General features: G+C 41.9%; 2 protein-coding genes across 3 annotated transcripts in view; one reads left to right on the forward strand and one right to left on the reverse strand.

Moving 5' to 3' along the window:
• The first annotated feature begins 1,234 nt into the window (after positions 1 to 1,234).
• Positions 1,235 to 11,765, forward strand: LOC139550883 (transcription initiation factor IIB-like). Its single transcript, XM_071362119.1, has 7 exons — positions 1,235 to 1,325; positions 2,682 to 2,794; positions 7,859 to 7,992; positions 8,286 to 8,432; positions 8,603 to 8,732; positions 9,053 to 9,334; positions 9,648 to 11,765. Exons 1-7 carry the CDS (start codon positions 1,309 to 1,311, stop codon positions 9,779 to 9,781), a joined length of 957 nt encoding a protein of 318 aa, XP_071218220.1. The 5' UTR covers positions 1,235 to 1,308; the 3' UTR covers positions 9,782 to 11,765.
• A 1,817-nt stretch (positions 11,766 to 13,582) lies between these two features.
• The window catches only part of LOC139550882 (serine/threonine-protein kinase N2-like), a 54,764-nt gene continuing 40,432 nt past the window's right edge, over positions 13,583 to 27,914 (reverse strand). For both annotated transcript variants that reach the window (XM_071362118.1, XM_071362116.1), the window contains exons 7-22: positions 27,480 to 27,665; positions 25,677 to 25,786; positions 25,072 to 25,215; positions 24,766 to 24,841; positions 22,623 to 22,779; positions 20,751 to 20,889; positions 20,326 to 20,474; positions 19,877 to 19,952; positions 19,660 to 19,751; positions 18,396 to 18,572; positions 17,683 to 17,745; positions 17,519 to 17,595; positions 16,684 to 16,826; positions 16,309 to 16,416; positions 16,046 to 16,126; positions 13,583 to 15,806 (exon numbers count right to left, since the gene is read on the reverse strand). In XM_071362118.1, the coding sequence (XP_071218219.1) occupies positions 15,603 to 15,806; positions 16,046 to 16,126; positions 16,309 to 16,416; positions 16,684 to 16,826; positions 17,519 to 17,595; positions 17,683 to 17,745; positions 18,396 to 18,572; positions 19,660 to 19,751; positions 19,877 to 19,952; positions 20,326 to 20,474; positions 20,751 to 20,889; positions 22,623 to 22,779; positions 24,766 to 24,841; positions 25,072 to 25,215; positions 25,677 to 25,786; positions 27,480 to 27,665 (1,982 nt within the window). In that variant the 3' untranslated portion in view covers positions 13,583 to 15,602. The remainder of the gene's footprint in view (positions 15,807 to 16,045; positions 16,127 to 16,308; positions 16,417 to 16,683; positions 16,827 to 17,518; positions 17,596 to 17,682; positions 17,746 to 18,395; positions 18,573 to 19,659; positions 19,752 to 19,876; positions 19,953 to 20,325; positions 20,475 to 20,750; positions 20,890 to 22,622; positions 22,780 to 24,765; positions 24,842 to 25,071; positions 25,216 to 25,676; positions 25,787 to 27,479; positions 27,666 to 27,914) is intronic.

Here is a 27,914-nt window from a genome sequence, read left to right on the forward strand (position 1 = left end):
AGCAATGCCTTTCCTTTGAGAATCTCAGATATTCAGAGGAATGAATCTTTACATAATTGATACAAATTAATTCTGCATGTTAATTCATCATGAGACTTTAGTACAATAATAATATGATTCAGTATTTAGCATTTGAAAGCCTGAAAGAGCCTTTAATAATGGCTGTATCTGACATTTTTGGATTTAGCTCCACCTGCTGTTGTCTTACAGGTGAAAGGAGAATAATTCTATTCACCTCCTACTAGTCTTCAATGTCATTGGACAATGTGCAATTGAATAAAATATGTGCTGCTGACAAGGCTTGTGTATTTATGGAAATGTAATCCATTAATCAATGTAATCCAAACAGCTCAAGGTGCATGCCACAGTCAATGTAATACAGCCATAATTGATTTGTGAAACATTTGATTTCTCTTTAAATTCTCTGTCAATGGATCTCTTGCCAATGACTCATTATGTGGTGGTTGTCCAACCAGAGATTTTGAGGTCAATAGTACGGGGGTTGTGTCGGTGAGAGAGAATCAAGGCAATACAGTCCGAGACTAGCACGAGGATAGGAGCACAGGCTGGCACACAGAGACAATGCCACCTCTAACAGCTTCATAGACAGGCCTGTCTGCTACGGCTCTTACAACGTGAGACTGCTGTATTGGCTGCTCAGAGTTGAGTCAGTTTGTTGAATGGGGTTAAGTAAGGTTATGCCACTACCATTGCTGTTTGAGCACGTTTTCCAATGATGTTTTCCCATGTAGGCAACACGGTACACATAACCCAGCATGTAAGTGCTTTTTTTCTTTAGTGGCTGGCAAGTGGAAATAATCATCTCTGATGGGAACAGGGTTGGGGGATTTGTTCCAGCTGCCCAGCTTGAAGAGGTGTTGGCTAGTATTCATTGCAAAAATAAGCAAGCATGTAATAATAAGATTACTTTTTCTTTATAAAGTTTGAGAGACACAAACACACAAAAATCTACAAGTTTGTTTAAATGGTTTTGCCTTTTGGTTACACTTGATTATCTTTATTCACTTCCATGTTACGCTCAGTGACTGAAGGTGACACGTTTAGGAAGTCATATGATTTAATTTGATAATGATAATTGTTTTATCAATTTTGAAGTGTCAAAAGCATTGGTCTGGGACAGTACATTATACTTTTACAAGTAGCCTACATCCAGTCCTCATATTTGAATCGCTTATTGAAGTTTGAGCCTTTTGCCTTTCCGTCGTCATTTAACCACGTGGGCCGAAAATACATATATAAAAGGTAGAAGAGGCCATTGTTCCCGATATAAAGAAGTAGCTAGTGAACATGGCGTCAACAAGCCGGTGTGTACAATATGTATCCCAAGCTGTTTTCTGTGTTTTGCATCAGTGTCTTTTCATATGGGAAAGTGAAAGTTATTGAACAATGATGATGGCGATCAACACGGAGAGACGCTTGTTTCCAGTGTTTTCCATCATAGCCGCCGGAATGTCCATTACTGACTTTTAGCTAACCTTCGCTAGCCTACCAAAAACACTAACGTTATCAAATCACAGTTTTACACATTGTCTCTATCGTATATCATGTCAACTTGATCATATTGTTTGTAAACATCCGATATAATGTTAGGTAGCGCAACATGATATCTAACTTCCAAATCATGATGCAAACGCGAGTGTCAATAAGCAATGTTTTTAGGGATGGGTGATGTCGCAACTTCGCAAGGTGATGTTGTCTGGCCAGCTCAGCTGGCTAAATCCAATTTGCTAGCTACATTAATGTATTTACAGTAGCCGAGTGTCAACGGACACCTAGACAGTGATTTAATCATGAGAAGTTATTCAGCCATTGAATAGATAATTGTCACAAGGACACTGCAAGTTGATTGGGTTGTTTAACCAGTAATTTATTTCACTGGCTGTCTCAAAATAGCTTGTTTTCACTAGCCACAGGTTGCCGCCAAGTCCGTTAGCTAAATGGGTTATGTTTTGGTATTGTAGAATCGAATTGGTGTCGAGAATAATTTTCTGAAACGCTGGAAGCCCATTTTTTGGGTAACATTGTCCTACGTTTTTTGGACACATCACCACTGAATCATAATTTAGGTTGGAAACTCATCTACATTATGTTGACACAATCTCTGCAGTGGCTTTTCTGCATTAGTATTGTAGTAGGCCTACTTCCCAGTCCATTTATCTTGGTATGCATATACATATTCGATCAATAAACAAGTAACATTATGACTGGTGTTGATGCTTGTGAACAGTTACTGTTGTAAAACAAGCAACCAGAATTTATTTTGCAACATTGTATGTCATTTTCATAGAAGTGCCTTTTGTTTTTATATTATTAAAAGGTAAATATGATCCTCATATTTCTCAGATTAAGGGAAAGGCAGTCTGACATGCTTAACAATTTGTGTACGATTTTAACAGGCCTATACGATTTCCTTATTATCATAATTCGCCAACTCACTAAACATACTTCCTCACCTTGAGCAGTGTCAATCGGCTTTATCAACTGTGCAGTGTTCACTGAAGTGTATAGAGTTAAGTAAACTAATACCATGTCCTTGGCAGTAAACCAGCTTTATGGAGATAAGTACAATCACACCCAGTGCTGGGTTAACTCTCACTAGGCAGGGTCAAAGGTAAGAGGTAACTGTTGGCTGACCTCTGGAATCTATTCTTTACTTGCAGTGGAGACGGCCAGGCCCTTCCTAAGGTGCAGTGTCCCAACCACCCAGACTCCATGCTGGTGGAAGACTACAGAGCAGGGGATATGATCTGCCCCGAGTGTGGGCTTGTAGTGGGTGAGTGATAGGCTGCACACACATAGCATATGTTTTACTATCCTTGTGGGGACCTAAAATGTATTTCCATTCAAAATCCTGTGTTCCCTAACCATAACCTTAACCCCTAAACCTAACTCTTATTGTAAACCTAAACCTAACCCCTAAGCTTAAAATAGCCTTTGTCGCCGTGGGGATGTGGGAAATGACCCCATGAGAGAGAATTATCCTTGTTTTACTATCCTTGTGGGGACTGTTGGGGATTTCTGGTACCCATGAGGATAGTAATACACACACACACACACACACACACACACACACACACACACACACACACACACACACACACACACACACACACACACACACACACACGTCAACAGACTGACACAAAGCCTTATCTGTATGGAGGAGATGTCTTTGCAGTAGGTAAATAGCGTAACATAACATACACAGAGGCCTTATGTACTTTATTTTCTCTAATTCGCTTTCATTTCTTATAACCGACAAGAACTTTTGAACATCGGATCAGCAGTTACTCACACCAATTCCGGCTTCAACTTTGACTCATCTGCCCTGGGCTCTTTCTGTAATTCCGACCCAATTTTCGGAGTACCCAAGAGAAACCACCAGTGTTAGAGGCATGAGAGGGGACATCCTGGCGAGATTAAGGTGAAAGGAAAACCGGCTACCTCTTCCCTTCATTCTATTCGCCAATTGATAAGAAGATGGATGACCTCCGATGGATTCTCCATTAACCGAGCGGACAGGACAGTAGAGTCAGGGAAATCGAGAGGGGAGCGATGAGCCTCTTAATCAACAACAAATGGTGTTCTGACTCGAGCGCAGTGGTAGTCTCGACCCATTGTTCACAAGTCTTGGAATACCTGATTGTCAAATGCCGACCCTTCTACCTCCCGAGGGAGGTTTCAGCTGTTATCGTGACTGTTGCACGACCCCATCCACATCGACAGGGCTGCAATGGAGCGGGTCGAAAGCTTCAAGTTCCTCGGGTCCAAATCACTGAGGACTTAAAATGGTTCAAGCGCACAGTCGTGAAGAAGGCGTGACAGCGGCTCTCCCCCTCAGGAAGTTTGGCATGGGCCCTCAGATCCTTAAAGTTCTATAGCTACACCATCGAGAGCATTGACAAAATGGCTACCCGGACTGAGTTGACCCTTTAATGCATTTTTATTTCCTAATTTACGCTGCTACTACTCTGTTTATCATACATCCTGATGCCTAGTCACCTTACCCCTATACATATCTACCTCTATCACTCCAGCATTCCTGCACGCTGTTCTATATGGTATTGGAACTGACCTTGTATATAGTGCTTACTTTCTCGTTTTCTTATTTATTTTCTTTATTTCTTGTGTGTTTTTGTTCTTCCTTGTGTTATTTGTTAGTACTACATTGATATTGATCGCTGGATTTTTGGGTTTAGAAAGGCATTTCACTGTACTTGTGCCCGTGACATTAAAACTTGAAACTTCTGGGCCTACACTTCTATAGACACAGTCCTAACCTCTAGTTCGGGGGGAGTGATGTGTTTGTGCTGTTATTATGACATGTGACTTGAGTAGCAAGGCCCTTACAGATGTCCTCCAGCGATTTTTGAATTGTTCATGTTGAAAAGATATATTCCAAGTATAAATACAGTAAAGTACACACACGATAGGGTAAAAAAAAGAAATTGGGAGCAGAGGGGGACTAAAGACGTCATGTATGACCTGTCACATAGCTAGAGTGCATAATACCAGGAAATTATAGAAACATAACATCCTCTCAATGATACAATAGAATCAAATCTGTCCACGCCTTCCTTAGACGGCCTTGGAAAGCCACCCTAGTTAGAGCAACAGATTGCATTACAGGGCTCTATCTGAACGTAACAGTCCTATGGGACTCCCATTTTGAGTCCCATTCGGAAAGTATACAGACCTCGTTACAGCCTTTTTTCTCAAATGGATTAAATTGTTTCCCCCCCTCATCAATCTACACACAATACCACATAATGACAAAGCAAAGACATGTTTTTAGATTTTTTGCAAATGTATAAAAAAAAAACGGAAATATTACAGTTACATAAGTATTCAGACCCTTTACTCAGTACTTTGTTGAAGCACCTTTGGCAGCGATTACAGCCTCGAGTCTTCTTGGGTATGACGCTACAAGCTTGGCATACCTGTATTTGGGGAGTTTCTCCCATTCTTCTCTGACACTTTGTCAGGTTTGATGGGGAGCATCACTGCACAGCTATTTTCAGGTCTCTCCAGAGATGTTCGACCGGGTTCAAGTCCCCGGGTTTGGCTGGGCGACTCAAGGACATTCAGAGACTTGTCCCGAAGCTACTCCTGCGTTGTCTTGGCTGTGTGCTTAGGGTCGTTAACCTTTATTTAACTTGGCAAGTCAGTTAAGAACAAATTCTTATTTTACAATGACTGCCAAACCCTCCCCTAACCCGGACGACGCTGGGCCAATTGTGCGCCACCCTATGGGACTCCCGATGGCCGGTTGTGATACAGCCCAGGATCTAACATTTTTTAAATAATAAAAACATCGGGACACCAATAGAATTGCAATACATATTGTATCGCACCTACGTACAGTTGAAGTCGGAAGTTCACAAACACCTTAGCCAAATACATTTAAACTAAGTTTCACAATTCCTGACATTTAATCCTAGTAAAAATGCTTTGTCTTAGGTCAGTTAGGATCACCACTCTATTTTAAGAATGTGAAATGTCATAATAATAGTTGAAAGAATGATTTATTTCAGCTTTTGTTTCTTTCATCATATTCCCAGTGGGTCAGAAGTTTACATAAACTCAATTAGTATTTGGTAGCATTGCCTTTAAATTGTAAACTTGGGTTAAACGTTTCGGGTAGCTTTCCACAAGCTTCCCACAATAAGTTGGGTGAATTTTGGCCCATTCCTCCTGACAGAACTGGTGTAACTGAGTCAGGTTTGTAGGCCTCCTTGCTGCACACGCTGTTTCAGTTCTGCCCACACATTTTCTATAGGATTGAGGTCAGGGCTTTGTGATGGCCACTCCAATACCTTGACTTTGTTGTCCTTAAGCCATTTTACCACAACTTTGGAAGTATGCTTGGGGTCATTGTCCATTTGGAAGACCCATTTGCGACCAAGCTTTAACTTCCTGACTGATGTCTTGATATGTTGCTTCAATATATCCACATAATTTTCTTTCCTCATGATACCATCTATTTTCTGAATTGCACCAGTCCCTCCTGCAGCAAAGCACCCCCACAACATGATGCTGCCACCCCCGTGCTTCACGGTTGGGATGGTGTTCATCGGCTTGCAAGCCTCCCCCTTTTTCCTCCAAACATAATGATGGTCATTATGGCCAAACAGTTCTATTTCCGTTTCATCAGACCAGAGGACATTTCTCCAAAAAGTACGATGTGCAGTTGCAAACCGTAGTCTGGCTTTTTTTATGGCGGTTTTGGAGCAGTGGCTTCTTCCTTGCTGAGCGACCTTTCAGGTTATGTCGATATACGACTTGTTTTACTGTGGATATAGATACTTTGTTTCCTCCAGCATCTTCACAAGGTCCTTTGCTGTTGTTCTGGGATTGATTTGCACTTTTCACACTAAAGTACGTTCATCTTTAGGAGACAGAACGCGTCACCTTCCCGAGCGGGATGACGGCTGCGTGGTCCCATGGTGTTTATACTTGCGTACTATTGTTTGTACAGATGAACGTGGTACCTTCAGGCGTTTGGAAATTGCTCCCAAGGATGAACCAGACTTGTGGAGGTCTATCATTTTTTTTTCTGAGGTCTTGGCTGATTTGTTTTGATTTTCCCATGATGTCAAGCAAAGAGGCACTGAGTTTGAAGGTAGGCCTTGAAATACATCCACAGGTTCACCTCCAACTGACTCAAATTATGTCAATTAGCCTATCAGAAGCTTCTAAAGCCATGACATCATTTTCTGGACTTTTCAAAGCTGTTTAAAGGCACAGTCAACTTAGTGTATGTAATCTTCTGACCCACTGGATTTGTGATACAGTGAATTATAAGTGAAATAATCTGTCTGTAAACAATTGTTGGAAAAATGACTTGTGTCATGCACAAAGTAGATGTCCTAACCGACTTGCCAAAACTATAGTTTGTTAACAAGAAATTTGTGGAGTGGTTGAAAAACGAGTTTTAATGACTCCAACCTAAGTGTATGTAAACTTCCGACTTCAACTGTAGTTACTATTCTTATTTACATTTATGAAGTGTTAGCCCTGGTCCCAATGTCACTGAATACCGCTTCCCTTCCTAATATTGAATTTCCTCTTCTCTTTTTGTCACAGAAGGAAGGACTTAAGTAAAATAATGCTTCCACCAAGTTATTTTATTTAACAAGGCAAGTCAGTTAAGAACATACGGCCTACCAGAAGGAAAAAGGCCTCCTGCGGGGACAGGGGTGGGATTAAAAATAAAATAAAAATATAGGACAAAACGCACATCACGACAAGAGAGACACCACAACACTACACAAAGAGAGACCTAAGACAACAACATAGCATGGCAGCAGCACATGAAAACATAGCATGGTAGCAACACAACATGGCAGCAATACAACATGGTAGCAGTACAACACATGGTACAAACATTATTTTGCACAGACAACAGCACAAAGGGCAGGAAAGTAGAGACAACAATACATCACGCTATTATGCTATGATGGTGAAATCAATACAGTGGGTGCTTGATGTTTATGGCTTTTACCTCCTTTATGTATTAATGTAAGTGCTGAAGGAGAGTAAGGTAAATGTGGAAAGGAAGTTGTTTAAACGTATTTGAGCTTAGCCCCATGTAGTTTTTATTTAGTTATTTAACCTTTTTTTAACTAGGCAAGTCAGTTAAGAACAAATTCTTATTTACAATGACGGCATAACCCCGGCCAAACCCGGACGACGCTGGGCCAATTGTGCGCCGCCCTATTGGACTCCCAATCACGGCCGGTTGTGATTCTGGAATCGAACCAGGGTCTGTAGTGACGCCTCTACCACGTAGACCGCTGCGCTACTCGGGAGCCCAGTAATGTGTGTGGTTCCCCAGGTGACAGGGTGATTGACGTCGGCTCAGAGTGGAGGACGTTCACCAATGAGAAAGCCACCAAAGACCCGTCTAGAGTGGGCGACGCCCAGAACCCACTCCTCAACGGGGGAGACTTGACCACCATGATCAGCAAGGTAAGTACACACATTGGCCATCTTACCTGGCGCCACAACTGGCACAGAGGCCCTGCCACCTAGCTATAGTCACCACTTACAGAGAAAGATGCTTAAAACGATTTTAATGTTTGTGGTCTTAGTGGCGCCAGACAAAGAAATTCAATGAAAATAAAATGTATGCTCCTCTTTTTGTGTGTGATATGGCCTACATCAGGTTCCACAGGTTTCCATAAGATACTTAATTGTCATAAGATTTACCAGGTAGTAAGTCTATATCACTAATGTTTCCAACAATTCTGTTGTCACCATAGGGAACAGGCGCGGCTAGTTTTGACGAGTTCGGCAACTCCAAGTACCAGAACCGGCGGACTATGAGCAGTTCAGACCGCGCCATGCTAAACGCCTTCAAAGAGATTACCACCATGGCCGACCGGATCAACCTACCAAGGAACATCATAGTGAGTCCCATTCTCTCTTCTACTTTCATTTGTTTCGCTTTGTGGAACCTAGCAGCTAGCTAGCTGATTCATCTATTTCCAAAACTCAAGTTCTTTGGCAGGTTTTCTCTGAACTAAACTATATGAATGTTCACAGCAAACTGAGGGTAAATGGTGTCTTTGACCCACAGGACCGAACAAATAACTTATTTAAGCAAGTGTACGAACAGAAGAGCCTGAAGGGCCGGGCCAACGACGCCATCGCATCAGCCTGCCTTTACATCGCCTGCAGACAAGAGGGCGTGCCTCGGACGTTTAAAGGTGAGCTCCTCTAAAGAGGATGTTTAGAAAATGGAATTGCATATCGAATCATCTATGGTTTTAAGATCATATTAGCATGTTCCAAGCAACGTCTTAGAGTGAGTGCTTGTTGTTTCGGCCGCTACAAATTTTAAATCAAGACTTCACGGTTATGAAATTGACCTGGATCGTGTTCATTAGGCACCAAACAGAGGAAAACTGACTGAAACAGGGATTTTTATTTTCGTCTTTCGTTTTCAAATGTTCTCCCTTGCATGTCTTATTAAAACGACCCTGAAGGTTTCACTAATGACTCCCTTGTTGTCATCCATCCCCCGCAGAGATCTGCGCGGTGTCCCGCATCTCCAAGAAGGAGATCGGCCGCTGCTTCAAGCTGATCCTCAAGGCCCTGGAGACCAGCGTGGACCTCATCACCACCGGAGACTTCATGTCCCGCTTCTGCTCCAACCTGGGCCTGCCTAAGCAGGTGCAGATGGCGGCCACCTACATCGCCCGGAAGGCCGTGGAGCAGGACCTGGTGCCCGGCAGGAGCCCCATCTCTGTGGCCGCCGCCGCCATCTACATGGCCTCCCAGGCCTCCGCCGAGAAGAAGACCCAGAAAGGTGAGATTGTGGGTGGGAGGATGGTGGAGATAGTGGTGGTGGTTGTCTTTTTAAGGTCTTCTTGATGGGCTGAATCTGAACTATTTGTGTTTGTCTATAAACCTTAAAACATGGTTCAGTAAATTTCAGGCACGAACAACAGCACAACAGTGTACTGTTTGTGGTCCACACTTGTATTTCTGACTTGAGAGCTCACACAAACTGTTTCTGAATGTTCACAAACTCATATTTCTGAGAACACAATTATCACCAATGGTCTGAAGACTTGAAGCACCAGTAGTCATTTCTGCAAGTCCTCTCCCTTTTTGGACAGAGATTGGAGACATCGCCGGTGTGGCAGACGTCACAATCAGACAGTCGTACCGACTCATCTACCCCCGAGCAGCCGACCTCTTCCCCCCGGACTTCAAATTCCACACCCCTGTGGACAAATTGCCCCAGCTGTGAAGACCCACTCGCCCCGACGACACTTTAAAGGTTATTTTTCTAGTTTTTATTCTATTAGCGATTTTTTCCCCCTTGTTAATTAACTTAAGACTTCAGGCCATTGTGAAGGCACTTTTTGCAGGAATACAGACAAGTACAGGACACACATTCCAATACTTTAAAAAATGAGATTGCAAACTGTACTTACAGTATTTCATTTGAGTGTATATATACTGTATATACAGTGAGGGAAAAAAGTATTTGATCCCCTGCTGATTTTGTACGTTTGCCCACTGACAAAGAAATGATGTGTCTATAATTTTAATGGTAGGTTTATTTGAACAGTGAGAGAGAATAACAACAAAAAAATCCAGAAAAACACATGTCAAAAATGTTCTAAATTGATTTGCATTTTAATGAGGGAAATAAGTATTTGACCCCCTCTCAATCAGAAAGATTTCTGGCTTCCAGGTGTCTTTTATACAGGTAACGAGCTGAGATTAGGAGCACACTCTTAAAGGGAGTGCTCCTAATCTCAGTTTGTTACCTGTATAAAAGACACCTGTCCACAGAAGCAATCAATCAGATTCCAAACTCTCCAAGGATGTCAGGGACAATATTGTAGACCTACACAAGGCTGGAATGGGCTACAAGACCATCGCCAAGCAGCTTGGTGAGAAGGTGACAACAGTTGGTGCGATTATTCGCAAATGGAAGAAACACAAAAGAACTGTCAATCTCCCTCGGCCTGGGGCTCCATGCAAGATCTCACCTCGTGGAGTTGCAATGATCATGAGAACGATGAGGAATCAGCACAGAACTACACGGGAGGATCTTGTCAATGATCTCAAGGCAGCTGGGACCATAGTCACCAAGAAAACAATTGGTAACACACTACGCCGTGAAGGACTGAAATCCTGCAGCGCCCGCAAGGTCCCCCTACTCAAGAAAGCACATATACATGCCCGTCTGAAGTTTGCCAATGAACATCTGAATGATTCAGAGGACAACTGGGTGAAAGTGTTGTGGTCAGATGAGACCAAAATGGAGCTCTTTGGCATCTACTCAACTCGCCGTGTTTGGAGGAGGAGGAATGCTGCCTATGACCCCAAGAACACCATCCCCACCGTCAAACATGGAGGTGGAAACATTATGCTTTGGGGGTATTTTTCTGCTAAGGGGACAGGACAACTTCACCGCATCAAAAGGACGATGGACGGGGCCATGTACCGTCAAATCTTGGGTGAGAACCTCCTTCCCTCAGCCAGGGCTTTGAAAATGGGTCGTGGATGGGTATTCCAGCATGACAATGACCCAAAACACAAGGCAACAAAGGAGTGGCTCAAGAAGAAGCACATTAAGGTCCTGGAGTGGCCTAGCCAGTCTCCAGACCTTAATCCCATAGACAATCTGTGGAGGGAGCTGAAGGTTCGAGTTGCCAAACGTCAGCCTCGAAACCTTAATGACTTGGAGAAGATCTGCAAAGAGGAGTGGGACAAAATTCCTCCTGAGATGTGTGCAAACCTGGTGGCCAACTACAAGAAACGTCTGAGCTCTGATTGCCAACAAGGGTTTTGCCACCAAGTACAAAGTCATGTTTTGCAGAGGGGTCAAATACTTATTTCCCTCATTAAAATGCAAATTAATTTAGAACATTTTTGACATGTGTTTTTCTGTATTTTTTTGTTGCTATTCTGTCTCTCACTGTTCAAATAAACCTACCATTAAAATTATAGACTGATCATTTCTTTGTCAGTGGGCAAACATACAAAATCAGCAGGGGATCAAATACTTTTTTCCCTCACTGTATGTCCAAGTGAGAAAATGTAATTGGTGTTTGCAATATTAGGCTGGTTTCATACTATATACATTTTCTTTTGTAGAAAATGCAGGTTCTATTTTGTTAGCTTGTTTGCTTTGTATTAAGTAAATTAAATGCTTTTCTGAAAAGCATGTTGAACACCTCATGCATTGATTAACATTAAACTTTGTTTACAGCATGAGATTTTTTCTGTGTTGACTAATACTGCTTATGTACCATTTGGAGTGTCAAGAAACTTTTCTCTATTACTAAGCTGAAGTTCCATTGAGTACATTGATCAGTACCTCTCTGGCCTTTGAGGACAGCCCAAGTTTATCTAGTTTCAGCTAGTCTCGTTCCCACTGCCTGGTGTACAGTTGTGGGCCTAGCATTGCAAATAAAGCAAGTGTTCAACACACCATTGTATCTTTAAAAAAAAAGAAGGTATTTTAAGGGAGTCAAAGGTCATCTGGCTTTCATTACATCACGTATTTGCAAAGTTGAACCTGACTGAACGTTACACTGTAGCTTAATAAGGGGAACTTGCTTTCAATGCTTCTCCTGGATTAATGAAGGTAAATTAGTGCCAACTACTCTTCTGCCAGAGGTGTAGATACTTATAAAACAGATCACATTTTAGTTATCCACTTACATTGACTTCAAAGATCAGGACAAAAGATACATATTAGCGCCATGCACTGAACAAAAATATAAATGCATCATGTAAAGTGTTGGTCCCATGTTTCATGAGCTGAAATTAAAAATCCCAGAAATGTTCCATTATTTCTCTCAAATTTTGTGCACAAATGTTTTTATCCCTGTTAGTGAGCATTTCTCCTTTTGCCAAGATAATCCATCCACCTAACAGGGGTGGTATATCATGAAGCTGATTAAACAGCATGATCATTACACAGGTGCACCTGGTGCTGGTGGCAATAAAAGGGTGCTGAGGAGTATTTCTGTCTAATAAAGTAATAAAGCCCTTTTGCTGGGAAAAAAACAAATTCTGATTGGCTGGGCCTGGCTCCCCAGTGGGTGGGCCTATGCTCTCCCAGGCCCACCCATGCCTGCACCCCTGCCCAGTCATGTGAAATCCATAGATTAGGGCCTAATTTATTTATTTCAAATTGACTGATTTCCTTATGTAACTCAGTAAAATCTTTGAAATTGTTGGATATTGCATTTATATTTTTGTTCAGTAAAATTCCATGCTATTTCTCAAAAGCCAGCCCCAGCTTTGTAAGCCTCGTTTATACCTGGCGCTAATATGTATCTTTTGTCCTGATCTTGTCCACATTCTGATTGTGCCCATATTTTCACATGGTGGAAGCCTATTAAAATGTGTCTCATATTCGTCCTCTGACAAGTTCCTGGTTCATCCCTGCATGCAAATGATTTAACAGCTATTCTTTCAAAATAATATTTTTTTAAAGAGATATTGATGACATAAGTCGATGGTTCCACCTGTCAATGTTTTTAGAAGACGGAATAATTATTTAAATGTTTTCACCAGCTACACTTGTAAGATATCAAGGTACAATGCATGCCTGACTACCTCTGGGGGTGGCCAGGAACATCACAATCTGATCAAAATGCATCTTTTAGTCATTTACAACAATCTGAAAATGTGGGCACAATCAGAATGGAGGACAAGATCAGGACAAAGGATGCATGTTAGAACCAGGTATAAAAGGGGCCATAGAGAATGATAGAGGCCTCTAGTGGCCAAAAGGCTGTTTAAGCATGTGGCAGCGCCATTTTAACACAGTCCACTGCGTGGGAGTTCCTATGGGTTGTAGCCTGAAAGGCGCTGCCTTATGCTGTCACATACGCTATAAAATGGCACAGATGAGTCCTCTATGGTCTGAGTTCAGTAAGATATATACTCTCTGGGACATGGATGGACAGTGGATTGCCATAGTATGTTGATGGCCAGTTTCTACGGGAGATTCTTAAAGCAAAGACAGCAGAGTTGTGTGAGGGATGTGCTGACACCAATGGAATACGATATGCAAAGGAAGTAGCACCACTCTAACAACGTTTAATTTGTGCATTCATGATAGGCGACAAACGACGACTGCAAAATGCTTCTATACACCAGGTTCAACAGTCTTGTGTAACTTCAATGTGGTGTACCATTAAAAAAAAGGTTGTATGTTTGTAACATGCTCAAACAGCCCCCCCCCCCAAAAAAAACTGTACAATCTTTTTTCATAATTACGCTAAACATAGATAATTAAAAAATATCTTGATAAAATTAGTACTTTCAGCTTAATTGTGTGTACATATATATATATATATATATAAAATATACCCTGCCCTCCCTTGTAGTGATTAATTTACATATTGTCTGCACAAACTGGCACTGAGCTTAGTTTACACTCCAGAGTAAAAGTTTCCCCTAGGATTAGGTTCCACTTACCCAATCCTAACTTTAACCAAGAGGCAACTTCACCCATCACGCTTTTCCATAGTCCCACTGTCAGGACTGGAGGGATGGGTTTTGGTAATCAGCTGTCCTGTATCAGTCACTTCAGATCCACCATTTGACCATGTCCAATCATTGCAGCCTGTGAGATCTCCTTGCTCTTGTATCTTCTTCAGTTAAGAGAATGATTGCAGTATCGAGGTTGGGATCAATTCCATTTCAACTCAGTCAATTCGGGGAGTGAATGGAAAGTCAACAGAAATACTAAATTCACTCTCGGCTTCAATTCGATTGGAATGGAACTGACAAACTCTGTTAGAAATGCTAGAGGAATTGATTCTACCCTCAAGAGTACAACATTGCTAGCTGAATGCATTGTTACCCCTCAAGAATTAGATCTGGGGCCGTATATATCAAGGGTCTCAGAGTAGGAGTGCTGATTCTGGATCAGGTCCCCTTGTCCATATAAAATTATTTGTAATCCAAAAGGCAAAACTGATCCAAAATCGGCACTTTTCTCCGAGACGCTTGATACATATGGCCACTGCTTTTTGGTGCTAGGAATCCACCAGAAGGAGCCATGTCAGGATAGGTCTCCGTAGTGTGCGTGCGCTCCTTACAAATGACCACGTTTAAAACGGTGCCGTCTCCGTTGATGTGTGGTATGCTGTGTAGTCTAGAACTGTTCGACCGCAATAATGATACTGTATTTCAACAACCATACAGCACTACATAAAGAAACCCATTAAAACGATACAGTTAAAGCTCATGTGAAACTGGCATGGGCACAGTACATGAGGGACAGAGTTTCTGTAATACCACGAGGACTAACACTGGATGCACTGCTTTTGTGTAATGATCATCCGTTTAAAAATAACTTTTTTCTGGGCTCTGTTCTTAGACATAGCTCTACGCTTTGGTAGAAACAGGAAGATTTTAAGGCATCTTTAAAAAATAAAAATAAACAACTGGGGCAGAGAAAGACCAGGATAAACTAAAAAGGAGACCTTCCTTGGGTTTCAAGTGACGAGGCAGTAGTAGTCAAGATGTTTGTTGTCTTTAACCTTAAGTGACGGTTCAGTGATAAAAATGCTCAAAGCGCTCATAATTCGTAATACAACATGGCATACATGTTAACCCTTACAGAGAGATAAGTCATTTAGTTATGGCAGTGGGTTTGCGAAATGACTTAAAAACACAGAGGAATACTATTCTGTACATGATCAAAAAAACAGAACAATCATGTTATTCAATATCACGGTTACATTGCCGGCATTTCCTTTGACAGAGTTCACTTGACAACATTCTCAGTGGTCAGACAATAGACACGACCTGCGCTGGAGGCCTCACTCCTCCTCTTTTCCCCCCCGAAGTTTCTAAAGAGAAATGTTGTTCTCTTTCTGTTAAAGAATAACCTCGGGGGTTCAGTTGTGGGAGCGGGGGGGGGGGGGGGGGCTTTAAATGGCAGAGTGCCGTTTGTTCCCCTGTCTTGCGACGTTGGTTTGGAAAAGAGGCGTTTTAAAAATGGTGAGCTACAGTCAGTCAGCGCTGTGTTGGTTGGTTCACAGTGTGTGTTTGTTCAACACATTTGGAGGAGGAGGGAGAAGGGGGGGCTAACACCAGTCTGCGATGTAGTCAAAGTCAGAGAACATGTCCTGCTCGTCCCCGCTGAGCGCCCTTGGTTCTCTGGGTGGGGTCAGGATGGGCGCTTCTGAGGTAAATTCGTCATCGAAGTTGCTGACGTCGTTGGAGTCCTGGATGATTGGGACAAATGGAGGCTTAACCTTCTTGGCCAGTAGTCCGTTCCAATCCATATTCTGGGGGGGAGAGAGAAAATGGGTGAGGAAATAGTGAATTTATGTAAACTCTCAGGATAGACTTGTACTGCATCTACCTAATGAGAAAAACTGTTTGCGACAATAACCAAGATTAGGCAAGTCTCATGAACAGGAGACTACATAAGTCATTTTGTGGTATCCACATTGCCTAAAATTGTGGCTGTGTTTAAAATGTTGAAAGACATTAAATATGAGAAAGTAGAACATTCTTTACTTACTCTGAAGAACAGATGTTTTTTGACTTCCTCTGCGTCTCGCTCTCCTGCCCCCAGACGTCTTTCTGGACTCCTCCTCAAAAGCTACAAACAAAAAGAGCATAACAAAGTAGAATAAACATTGAAGCTGTAATTCAAAACTGTCTTTTGTTTCTTCTCATTTCACACTTTCCGATAGCAGTAGTTTGAGGTGTTGTGTTTCATTAGGGTCAATCTGAGGTTAGTGCACTATTTGAGGTTAGTTTATTAAGGGATCCAGAACCCACCCTTCTCATGACGGAGATAGCCTCCGTTGAGAGGAACCTTGGGTAGCGGACTTCATCGTTGACGATGCTGTCAAACACCTCCTCTTCATCATCCCCGGGGAAGGGAGACTGTGGGGCGGGCAAAAAAGTTTTTTCCCCCACATACAGTCAAGTATATATAATATATATATTTTTGTACTGACCAGACCGGATATGTATATAATGTTAGAAAGGTCATGACAATTGTGATAAAGGCAACAACAACAAAAAATCTTAATCTTGTCAATTCAATGCCAAGATTCTAAAATATTCTGTTCTCAGAGCTGACAAAGTATTGACCAGTCATAACACTGAGTAGGTATCCATATGCCAGGTGTGAAGGTGAGACCCACTAACCTCTCCAACCAGCATCTCAAAGATGAGGACCCCCAGACCCCACCAGTCCACAGCACGCGTGTACGACGTCTCCGTCAGAACCTCGGGGGCCAGGAACTCTGGCGTGCCACAGAACGTACTGGTGCGGTCCCTGAACCCCATTCCTGCCAGAATACACATAACCATGACACATGTTTAGTACAGAAACTTTACACCCAGACATGTAAATTGTTATTATATATATTTTTGGGTACTTTCTTTTTTTTTACCCCTTTTTCACCCCAATTTCGTGATATCCAATTGGTAGTTACATTCTTGTCCCATCGCTGCAAATCCCGTACGGACTCGGAAGAGGCGAAGGTCAAGAGCTATGCGTCCCCCGAAACACGGCCCCGCCAAGCTGCACTGCTTCTTGACACACTAACCTCTTAACCCGGAAGCCAGCCGCACCTGTACGGTACAGCTGGCAACCGAAGTCAGCGTGCATGCGCCCGGCCGCCACAAGGAGCCGCTAGAGCGCAATGGGACAAGGACATCCCTCCGGCAAAACCCTCCCCTAACCCGGACGACGCTGGGCCAATTGTGCGCCGCCTCATGGGTCTCCCGGTCGAGACACAGCCCGGGATCGAACCCGGATCTGTAGTGAGGCCTCTAGCGCTGCAGTGCCTTAGACTGCTGCGCCACTCGGGAGCCACCAGGCATGTACGTTTGACACCAACATAAGGTTCAGATCAGCAGACCTTAGATAGAGTTTTAAGGTTTTGACTGAGTCAGATGTAGGTTATTATACATTCATTTTACATTCAATGGTGTTGGAAAAGTGACATTAAGTTGAGGTTGTGTTTGTCCCACTTACCCTCTTTGCAAAGGCCAAAGTCAGCGATTTTTACATAGCCCTCAGTGTCCAATAGCAGATTGTCAAGCTTCAGATCTCTGAAAGTGAAACAAAATCATGAGAATCACCATCAATATATGTTATATCAGAGCATATATTCACCCAGTGAATGGAAATATGCTTACCTGTACACAATCTCATGTTCATGTAAAAACTGTAATCCCAATACGACACAAGCTGCATAAAATCTACCAAAGACAAAAAAATACAAATAAACAGTTGGAGTCAGCAAAGAATCAGAGAAATCAGGAGAGAATCCACTTTATAATATATCAACTTTTATAATATGATGTAGGGTACAAGTGAATACATGACACTGGATATGTGGCTGGGCACTTAAGACACTAGTTCAAAGCCAATTGCGCCAGCATTATTGGTGAGGGGGCCCCTGAAAATAATCTCAGTGCAGCAGCAAAACTTCAGTGTGAGCAAGTGAGTCTTTAACCCCCCCCCCCCAAAAAAAATGCAAGTCAAGTCATTTTACAAATGCAAGTCATGATTATATGGGTTGCTTTGCATAATATTTGTATATTGAGTAAGGCACACTGTAGCAAAAAACGTCTGCAAAAGGAAAATGAAAATCAGTGTTCTTATTGGACAAATCCAGGTAGTTCCTCCCTGTTTCGCTCTGCATCAAAAAGTTGTCTGTCTAATGAACAGGGCGGCAGGTAGCCAAGTGAGCGTCGGGCCAGTAACCAAAAGGTAAAAAAAGGTAAACAATCTGACAATGTGCCCTTGAGCAAGGCACTGAACCCTAATTCCTCCTGTAAGTCACTCTGAAAAAGAGCATCTGCTAAATGACTAAAATGTAAATGAACAGGACCCTGGTGTCACTCACATGGCCCTGGGCTCGGAGAAGACGTCAGCGTGGATGTGCATCATCAGGTCTCCCCCGGCTGCGTACTCCATGACGAAGCACACGTGCTCCTGCGTCTGGAAGCAGGCGAAGAGGTTGACGAGGAACGGATGGCGCACGCTGTTCACCGTCTCAAAGATACGTTTCTCACACATCAGACTAGGGGGGGAAGACAGAGAAACAAAGATGTAAGCCCCTGATACCTGAGCAAGGCTCTTCTTAGATTACAAAAGGAATTCAATGCTACTCAAATCCCATGTGTAAATCAATTCCTGAAATGAAAATGCATAATATACAATAAGTCATTTACCAGACACTTTTATCCAAACGCGACCTACAGTCATGCGTGCACACATTTGTTACGTATAGGTGCCACATGGAATCGAACGCACTATCCTGGCGTTGAAAGAGCCATGCTCTACCAACTGAGCTACAGAGGACCAGAAAATAAATCAGCCCAAACTCTTGGTCAGAAAGCTAAGCTAGTATCTTATTCCCCAGGTGAAAAAAACCAAACGGTTATAGGAGCAATATGTAGACATCACTCTGCCATTACATGGTTGCTAAAATTCTAAAATGTTTGCCTAATTTCAGTTTAGGTGACAAAACAAGCAAAGAATAATTATATAATCATTATATATTTTTAATAACCAAAAATATCATACTTCCGGCTGTTTGAAGCTGATATACAATTTACTACAGCAGTCAATTTGTGTTAATAACCCCCAAAGGGCCTAAAAATAAATCTGTCAGTTTGCATCAGAGAAAATGTCTTCCAACTCAGTCTCTAGAAACATCTGATGGATTTTCCAGGAATATATTTGTGAGGACACATTGAATTTCTGTCATTCTTTGAAGGCTGTTAGAAAATACATTAGGGTCCTGTATGTAACACAAGGAAACTGACTATCCGTTAAAAAAACACACAAAAAGAACACAAAAATCACGCAATGCCTTTATGAGCCTTCAACTTTACATTTATACCTACTCTTCATTGACAGACAAAACCGTACTTTAACCCTGTTGATTACTACTGATAACTATATTACTACTAATCACACTGTCAAGAGTATGTCATAGTATTTTCGGCTGTTTGAAGGTGATGTACAAAACCGAAAGCCGTAGTCAACTCTGAACTGAATAACACGGTTGAACAAAGGTAAACTGTTACGCTCAGCAAACAAACAGTTAAAAAGGCATCAGTATCAGCCCTAATTGGTTTAAGTGCTCAGGTTGAGCCCCTTACCTGTCTACCTCGTCACGAGCCACAATGTCTCCTTTCTTCAGGGCTTTGATGGCAAACATCTCTCCCGTGCTTTTATACTCGGCTAACAATACCTGTGTGGAGTGAGGGAAGAGAGAAGACATTTTGGGTAAGCTAGGTTGTTTTTTTCAGAAACAGCTCATTTCTCTAGAAGGGCTGTATAAAGGATCGAGAAATGGGTTGGGTGTGTACTATGTACCTTTCCGAAATGACCACGACCAAGGACTGCAACACATTTGAAGTCTTTGAGACTAAACTGAAATTGCTCTTCTTCCCTGGAAATGGAGGTAGATATCACATTACATGGAAAAATACAAACTATTGCTTTCAACAAGCCCCCAAAGAAATCATGCACATTCTCATGGAAGCTGGGCAAAACACACTGCCCCAATAGATGAACTGTAACCAACCAAACCGATTAAAAGCAAGTCATGCATGCATCCGAGTTTCTCCCCAAACAGCATTGGAGTCGCAGATATTCAGCCTATTTGAGAGGACCAGTTTTAGGAGAGGCACAGAATCGCTGATCTTGATCACATAGTGAGTAGTTATTTGGGACGCAAGGTGATTTGTAGATGGGTGATTCTGCGCAGTCCAACTGCAACGTAGTCGTTCTCCCAAACATGCACGTTGTTAAGTGAGCCCTACCTTATCTCTGTGTCATTCTGTATGGCTGTGAGCTCCAGGTCTGGAGGCTGGATCTCCGGCTCTACTACATTGTCTCGTCTGTCAAGGTCCGACGACTTCACCGCTATGCTGTTCCTCTTGTTCAAGAAGTCAAACGATGCCAGTGCATCCTGCAAAGGTAGAACACACTTCTTAGGAGGATGGGGCAGTGGGGTTGTGTTCAGTATGGCAAACTGTAGTAAAATGTTTTGGGACGGAAAATGTTCAGGTTCAGTACATCCCCCGTTTAGCGTTTGTGTTGTTATTTTACTGAACACGACTCAGGTTTCCATTGGCAGTTGTTTCATGTTTTAATTCACTTGAACTGGGATGTCCATTACCATATATGACTACGTGTCACTACTTCCTCCAAATCGGGCATCTCCATGGTAACCCCATGTCCGTACCTGTACTTCCTCCTTGTCGGGTAGTTTGTTGTCCTGTGCCAGTGGTTCTCTGATGCCAGCGGGTAAAGGGTAGTGCTTGGGTCCCGAAGTGGGCTCTTTGTCAAAGTCCAGCTTGGTCACCAACGGGTCACCAATGTCACTGGAAGGGAAGGTGCCACATCTTAATTACAGAGGAATACAGTGCCTTCCAAAATTATTCAGACACCTTCACATAGTGGGATTAAAATGTATTTGTCATTTTTTTGTCAACAAATAACACAAAATACTTGAATGTAAAATTGGAAGAAATTTTAAATAGTCATTGCATAAGTATTTGGCTCCCTGAGCCAATACATGTTAGAACCACATTTAACATCGATTACAGCTGTGAGTCTTCTTGGGTAAGTCTATAAGAGCTTTGCACACCTAGATTGTGCAATATTTGCCCATCATTTTTTATCAAAATAGATTTTCAAGCAGATGTAAGTCAAAACTGTAACTTGTCCACTCAGGAACATTCACAGTCTTCTTGGTAAGCAACTCCAGTGTAGATTTGGCCTTGTGTTGTAGGTTATTGTCCTGGTGAAAGATGAATTCCTCCCCCAGTCTCTGGAATAAAGCAGACCGAACAAGGTTTTCCTCTAGGATTTTGCCTGTGCTTAGCGCCATCCTGTTTCTTTTCATCCTTTCATCTTTTCAGTCTCCAGTATTTGCCAATATCAAGCATACCATGATGCAGCCACCACCAATGCTTGAAAATAGCAGTTACTCAGTGATGTGTTCTGTTTGCCCATAAATAAGGCTTTGCATTTAAGCCAAAAAGTGTATTCCTTTGCTGTGTTTTTGTTGCAGTATTACTTTAGTGGCTTATTGCATACAATACATGTTTTGGAATATTTTTATTGTGTATATTTGTAATCTTCTTTTCACTCTCTCATTTAGGTCATTATTGTGGAGTCACTACAATGTTGTTGATCCTACATTTTCTTCCGTCACAGCCATTTAACTCTGTATCTGTTTTAAAATCACCAATGGCCTCATGGTAACATCCCTGAGCAGTTTCATTCCTGTCCTGCGGCTCAGTTCAGAAGGATGACTGTATCTTTGATGTTTCTGGGTGGTTTAATACATAATCCACAGCATAATTATTAACTTGACCATAAAGAGATATTCAATATCAGATTTGTTATTGTTACCCATCTACCAATCACTGCCCTTCTTTATGAGTCTTTTGAAAAGCTCGCTTGTCTTTGTGGTTTAATCTTTGCTTGAAATGCAATACTTTTTACTTGTAGTCATTTACCAGACGCTCTTATCCAAAACAACTTACAGTGGTGAGTTAATATATTTTCATACTGGTCCCCCGTGGGAATTGAACCCACAACCCTGGCGTTGCAAACACCCTGCTCTGCCAACTGAGCCACACGAGTCAACCACAATTATTTCACACAGAATGAGTCCATGTATCTTATTATGTGATTTGTTAAGCCACATTTGACTCCTGAGCCAATTTTGGCTTGCCTAAACTAAGGAGCTGAATACTTATGCAACAACTATATTTAAGATGTGATTTAAAAAAAAATCTTAAATAAATAAATATATTCCACTTTGACAAAGTATTTGGTGTAGATTGTAGACAAAAAAAATGACAATTAAATGCATTTTAATCCCACTTTGTAACAAAATGTGAAGAAATCCAAGGGGTCTGAATACTTTTACAAGGCATTGTATATGTCTGTATTCCACACTGTTTGCATGTGGGATAAAGACTTTAAGAAGGCATGTGACAGTGTGTGTGTGGCCCAGGTTGCCAAGTGCAGTCTGTTGGACCTATGTGCGTGTTTGTGTCTATGTGTGTGTGTGGGTGTGCATTCATGCCTGTTCTATATATACCTGGTGGGTGTTGGAGATCCCGGAAGACTGCTGGGCCCGATCTCAGGCACCTGTGGGCTGTAGGAGTTAGTGCTGACTGTAGGTATGGCCCTTCTGACCAGGCGGCCCCAAGTGGCGATGTTGATGTTCATCTGAGGAGCACGCAGGAACGTCTTCCCTGAGGAGGGAACGCAGGATAGGTAAGTGGCACACTAACCTCAACACCGGTCACAAAGCCGGACGGGGAACACTAATCATCACAACACCCCTACAGGGCATGACCTTATGACCCCGGGTAACCATGGAGATCATCACCTCACCACTATTTGATTACCTATATTTAGTGTAAAAGACCTAATTAAACCATCCAAAGTGGACAACGAAAACTTAAGACAACTGTATGATTTCTCAGAGTAACGTGAAATGAATGTATATTTTCCATAAAAACATATAAAGTTTCTCTCCGTTTGGGCCAAGGTTATTATAGTAAACTAAACCTTATCCTGATAAAAACGATTTAGTAATATAATATAAAATAATCAACAAACCTGTTTGAAAAACTAAAACTATACTGAAACTATTACCTTGGACTCCAAAACTAACAAAAATAAAAACCATTATGAATTATGTTATGTTTTTCCCCCTCGGCTTTGGGCCAAAAATTCTAAAGGGGTTTCAAGCTAATGAATCTGGCAGGTAAATGTTGCCAGGAGATGGTGATGTTTCACTATCACTAGCTATCAAGGAAAAAAGAATCTGCTAGGTAGCTAACTTGATTCTTCTTACATGTACTACTAAAGTTAAAAAGCATTGGATTGGTGTAAACCCCTACTGGTGTAAACATGGGCGAGAGAGAGCTTCCTTCCGCCACATTTTTTGCACCAGTCCCTGTGTTAGTCCTTCTAAATCCAAGTCACATTGAGATTGAATTTATAATTTCAACCTAACCAATGACCTTGGCTACGTTCAGATGCCAAACACTCAAACATTGCAGATTGAAATGCCATGAAGAAAGCTGATGTGATTCCTTATTCTACATATCAAAAATGCATGTTTGTTCTACATAGGCTATTTCTATCGGAACGTTCCAAAACGTTGCGTTCTGCTGAGCGCACCCCTTATGTATACCCTACGAAAGTGACGTAACTTACCAGGAAGTAGCCTTGTAGTTTTTGAACTTTCGTATGCTTTTTGAATAGTTTTCAAAAAGCGCAAAAACACAGCCATTTTAATCACAATATCAAATCATTTCTGGGTAAGGACCTTAATTGTTTTCAATTAAAATGGTAAAAATAAGAAAAAAATTGCTTCTTTACAAAGAGCAACTTCTCAAGAATTTGCGCATATTGTCGCACATTATTCCAATCACAGAGTGTGGAAATATAAAGAAAACCACAAGAAAATCTTGGTTTTTGACTGCACTGAACCGTTAATAAAAGGCATCTGGCAGAAATTATTTTAGAAATGTTAGCAAATGTATTAAAAATAAGAAACAGCTGCGCCACTCGGGAGGCGAAAGGGTCTGAATACTTATGTATATAAGCGATCCGATTCTTATTTTTAATACATTTGCTAACATTTCTAAAATCAGTTTTTGCTTTGTCATTATGGGCTATTGTGTGTAGATTGTTGAGGAAATTGCTGTATTTAAACCATAGAAGAAGCCTGTAACGTAATAAAATGTGGAAAAAGTCAAGGGGTCTGAATACTTTCCAACGGCACTGTATATCTTAAAATGACCGTGTTTTCACAAATTATGATATAATCATCAAGCCCATTCAAAAGATTAGGGGACAGGAACCGGAAGTATGAAGACGTCACTTGCACATTGTATTACTGCCCCCTAGTTGGAAGAAGTGACATCCCAAAAAACTGTACAACACAAATGCTTCCTAGCCTCCCAGGCATGCTTTCTGTCCCTAACACTAAATAACATAAAAACGAAATATATTTTTTATACAACTTTAACTAAATAGAAACAAGCAAATCAGGTCTGAAAACGAACTAAAATGAAAACACAATTTAAAAGAAAAATTGAAAAAATGAATAGAATTAAAAACAAAAATATAATAATGTGTGGACTTCCTATTGAATATCAAACAAGATGTCTTATACTTTGGGCCCTATTATATATATTTTTTTTCTTCAGACAACAATGATTTACCTTGCTGCTTTGAGAATATCTTTTTTTGTCTCTGCAGTTTGGGTCGCCTCTCAATGACAGGGTTGAAAAATGTGACCTGAACAAAAAGCAATAGTTAGGCCTACCAAGTAAACAGTCTTCATCATAGGAGGGTATCGATAACTGGGTCGTGTTCATTAGGGCAAGCAATGGAAAACATTTTAAACCGCTTGCACCGAAAACAAAGAGGAACATTTCTTAATTGTACAGGTCCAGAGGTAGTCCCTCCCTGTTTCAAGAAGAAGTCTGCTCTGAACACAACCCTGGTGTAGTGTCAAAGTGGGCTACCTCTGCAAACAGGGTTCCCTGGGGCTCCAGGTAGAGACACATGCCGTGACGCTGGTTGTCCAGGAAGTCCGCCAGTCGCAGGAACTTGACGGCACAAAGCGAGCGCCAGTCTCTCCAGTACACCGAGATCTCCAGCTCACGAGACTGCAGGTCAAACAACGCACAAAAGGTTAAGCACACACATATGCAAGCAGAGTTAAAACTCATGCGCCATTTTCATGGTGCAAATAGATCTGTGCAGACAAATACCATCAACCTCATTATAATGTGGCAGCGTGATTGAATTTAAACCTTTCTTCAACAATGTGCATTACTAGAAGGCGATTAGTTAACTCGTCTGGTGAACTGAGCAATGCATAAATAGTAGTCTCCGTAAAACACATTGTTGTTGAAAATACCCAAATTTAAATTGCGCTGCCAGATTAGGTTTTGCTATATTTCTCGCACAGATCTACGCTTTTTTGCATCAAGAAAATTTGCCCATAGTAGTTAGCAAGCACAATAAGTGAATAAACGCACACACTAGGGTATTTAAAAAAGGCAAAAGTATACCATCATTCACTAATCAAAAGAACACAAAAAGTATGTCTGTCTGTGTGTCATACCCTGTCTAGCTCCAGTGTAAACTTCTGATCCCATGACTGGTTACTGACAGGTCTCCAGCTGGTCTGTCCCACCACTGTGTTGTCCAACTTCAGCACAGCACTGATCTCATCTGGAGAGGAACACAAAGATGAAATACCATTTCCAGTCAAAAATCGACATATTACAGTATTGGTCAATACATACATTGTTCAAATGACATTACAGTTCAATTAACATGGTGTTCTTTCTTTAGGATAAACTACATAGAGTGCTGCGGCTCTGTATATTTATAGTTTTTCTACAATCCATACTCTTTAAGCTGAGGGGATGATGGCAGGGGAAAATCAGTCACTGGACAGGTTTCAGGTTTCTCTAATGTGTTTTTTTTTGTCAAGTATGCATATAGCTGCGTCGGAAACGAGCCCTGGTCAGAAATAGTTCACTATATATGGAATAGGTTGCCATTTCAGAAGCAACAACACTGACTAAAAATATAAAACGCAACATACAACAATTTCAAAAACTCTACTGAGTTAGTTAATATAAGGAAATCAGTCCATTTAAATACATGTATTAGGCCCTAATCTATGGCTGTTGATTGTGGCCTGTGGAATGTTGTCCCACTCCTCTTCAATGACTCTGCGAATTTGCTAGATATTGGAGGGAACAGGAACACGCTGTCGTACACGTTGATCCAGAACATCCCAAACATCCTCAATGGGTGACATGTCTGGTGAGTATGTAGGCCATGTAAGAACTGGGACATTTTCAGCTTCCAGGAATTGTGTATGGGGCTCTGCATTATCATGCTGAAACATGAGATAAATGGCACGAGAATGGGCCTCAGGATCTCATCACGGTATCTCTGTGTATTGAAATTGCCATCGATAAGGTGCAATTGTGTTCGTTGTCCGTAGCTCATGTCTGCCCATACCATAACCCCACCATGGGGCACTCTGTTCACAACGTTCAGCAAACCGCTCACCCACACAACGCCATACACGCTGTCTGCCATCTGCCCGGTACAGTTAAATCCGGGATTCATCCATTCAGAGCACACTTCTCCAGGTGCCAGTGGCCATTGACGGTGAGCATTTGCCCACTAAAGTTGGTTACGTCGCCGAACTGCAGTCAGGTGAAGACCCTGGTGAGAACGACGGGCATGCAGATGAGCTTCCCTGAGACAGTTTCATCAGCTGTCCCAGGTGAAGAAGCCAGATGTGGAGGTCCTGGGCTGGCGTGGTTACACGTGGTCTGCGGTTGTGAACCTGGTTGGCCACACTGCCAAATTCTCTAAAATGGCATTGGAGGCGGCTTATGGTAGAGAAATGAACATTTAATTATCTGGCAACATTCCTGCATTCAGCATACCAATTGCCTCCTCCCTAAAAACTTGAGGCATCTGTGGCATTGTGTTGTGTGACAAAACTGGACATTTTCAAGAGTGGCCTTTCATTGTCCACAGCACAATGTACACCTGTGTAATGATTATGCTGTTTAATCAGCTTCTTCATATGCCACACCTGTCAGGTGGATTGATTGTCTTGGCAAAGGAGAAATGCTCACTAACAGGGATGTAAACATATTTATTCACAACATTTTAGAGAAATAGGCTTTTTGTGCGTATGGAACATTTAGGAGAGCTTTTATTTCAGCTCATGAAACATGAGACCAACACTTTGCATTTTTTGTTCAGTATATGTATAAATATTGTAACATTGTAAATCCCTGGATTTCAGATGGTGATAAAAAAACACATAAATTGAGTCACTTATTGATCGAGGGCTGATAGTAGGAGAGACTGCTGGTGTTCGGAGACTCACAAGAGAGATCTTCACTCTTGGAGAGGTTCCGTGCACTGGCGCCTCGGTTGCGGTTCCCCCGGCTCATGAAGGAGGAGCGGGTCTCGCTGGGGCTCCAGCCAGGCAGTGGCACGGAACCGGCTTTTGAACGACCTGGAACGTTCTCAAGCAGGTCCTGGCAGCCCATGAGTCTGACGTCTAATGTGCCTGGGGAAGACGAGAGATTTGGAGAGGATGGGCAAAACACAGTACTATAGAAATACTGACCGAGACCTACCAATTTATGGTCATTTTTATGAGTACCACTTCAGCGAGGCAGCGGCACCCATGACGGCGTGCGTGCGACACCCACACTGCTCAAATCATAGGCAAACACACCTTTTTTAACCCGATAATGATGTTAGCAGACTGCCTCAGTAGAAATGGTAGACTATAGACTTATGGGTACTTGGTAAT

The sequence above is a fragment of the Salvelinus alpinus genome, chromosome 23, assembly GCF_045679555.1.
Source record: "Salvelinus alpinus chromosome 23, SLU_Salpinus.1, whole genome shotgun sequence".
Classification (NCBI taxonomy): Eukaryota; Metazoa; Chordata; class Actinopteri; order Salmoniformes; family Salmonidae; genus Salvelinus; species Salvelinus alpinus.

Coding starts and splice junctions, on each gene's coding strand:
- LOC139550883 (XM_071362119.1), top strand. Junction 8,433..8,602: donor ACCTACCAAGGAACATCATA/GTGAGTCCCATT, acceptor TTTGACCCACAG/GACCGAACAAATAACTTATT. Junction 8,733..9,052: donor CGTGCCTCGGACGTTTAAAG/GTGAGCTCCTCT, acceptor CATCCCCCGCAG/AGATCTGCGCGGTGTCCCGC.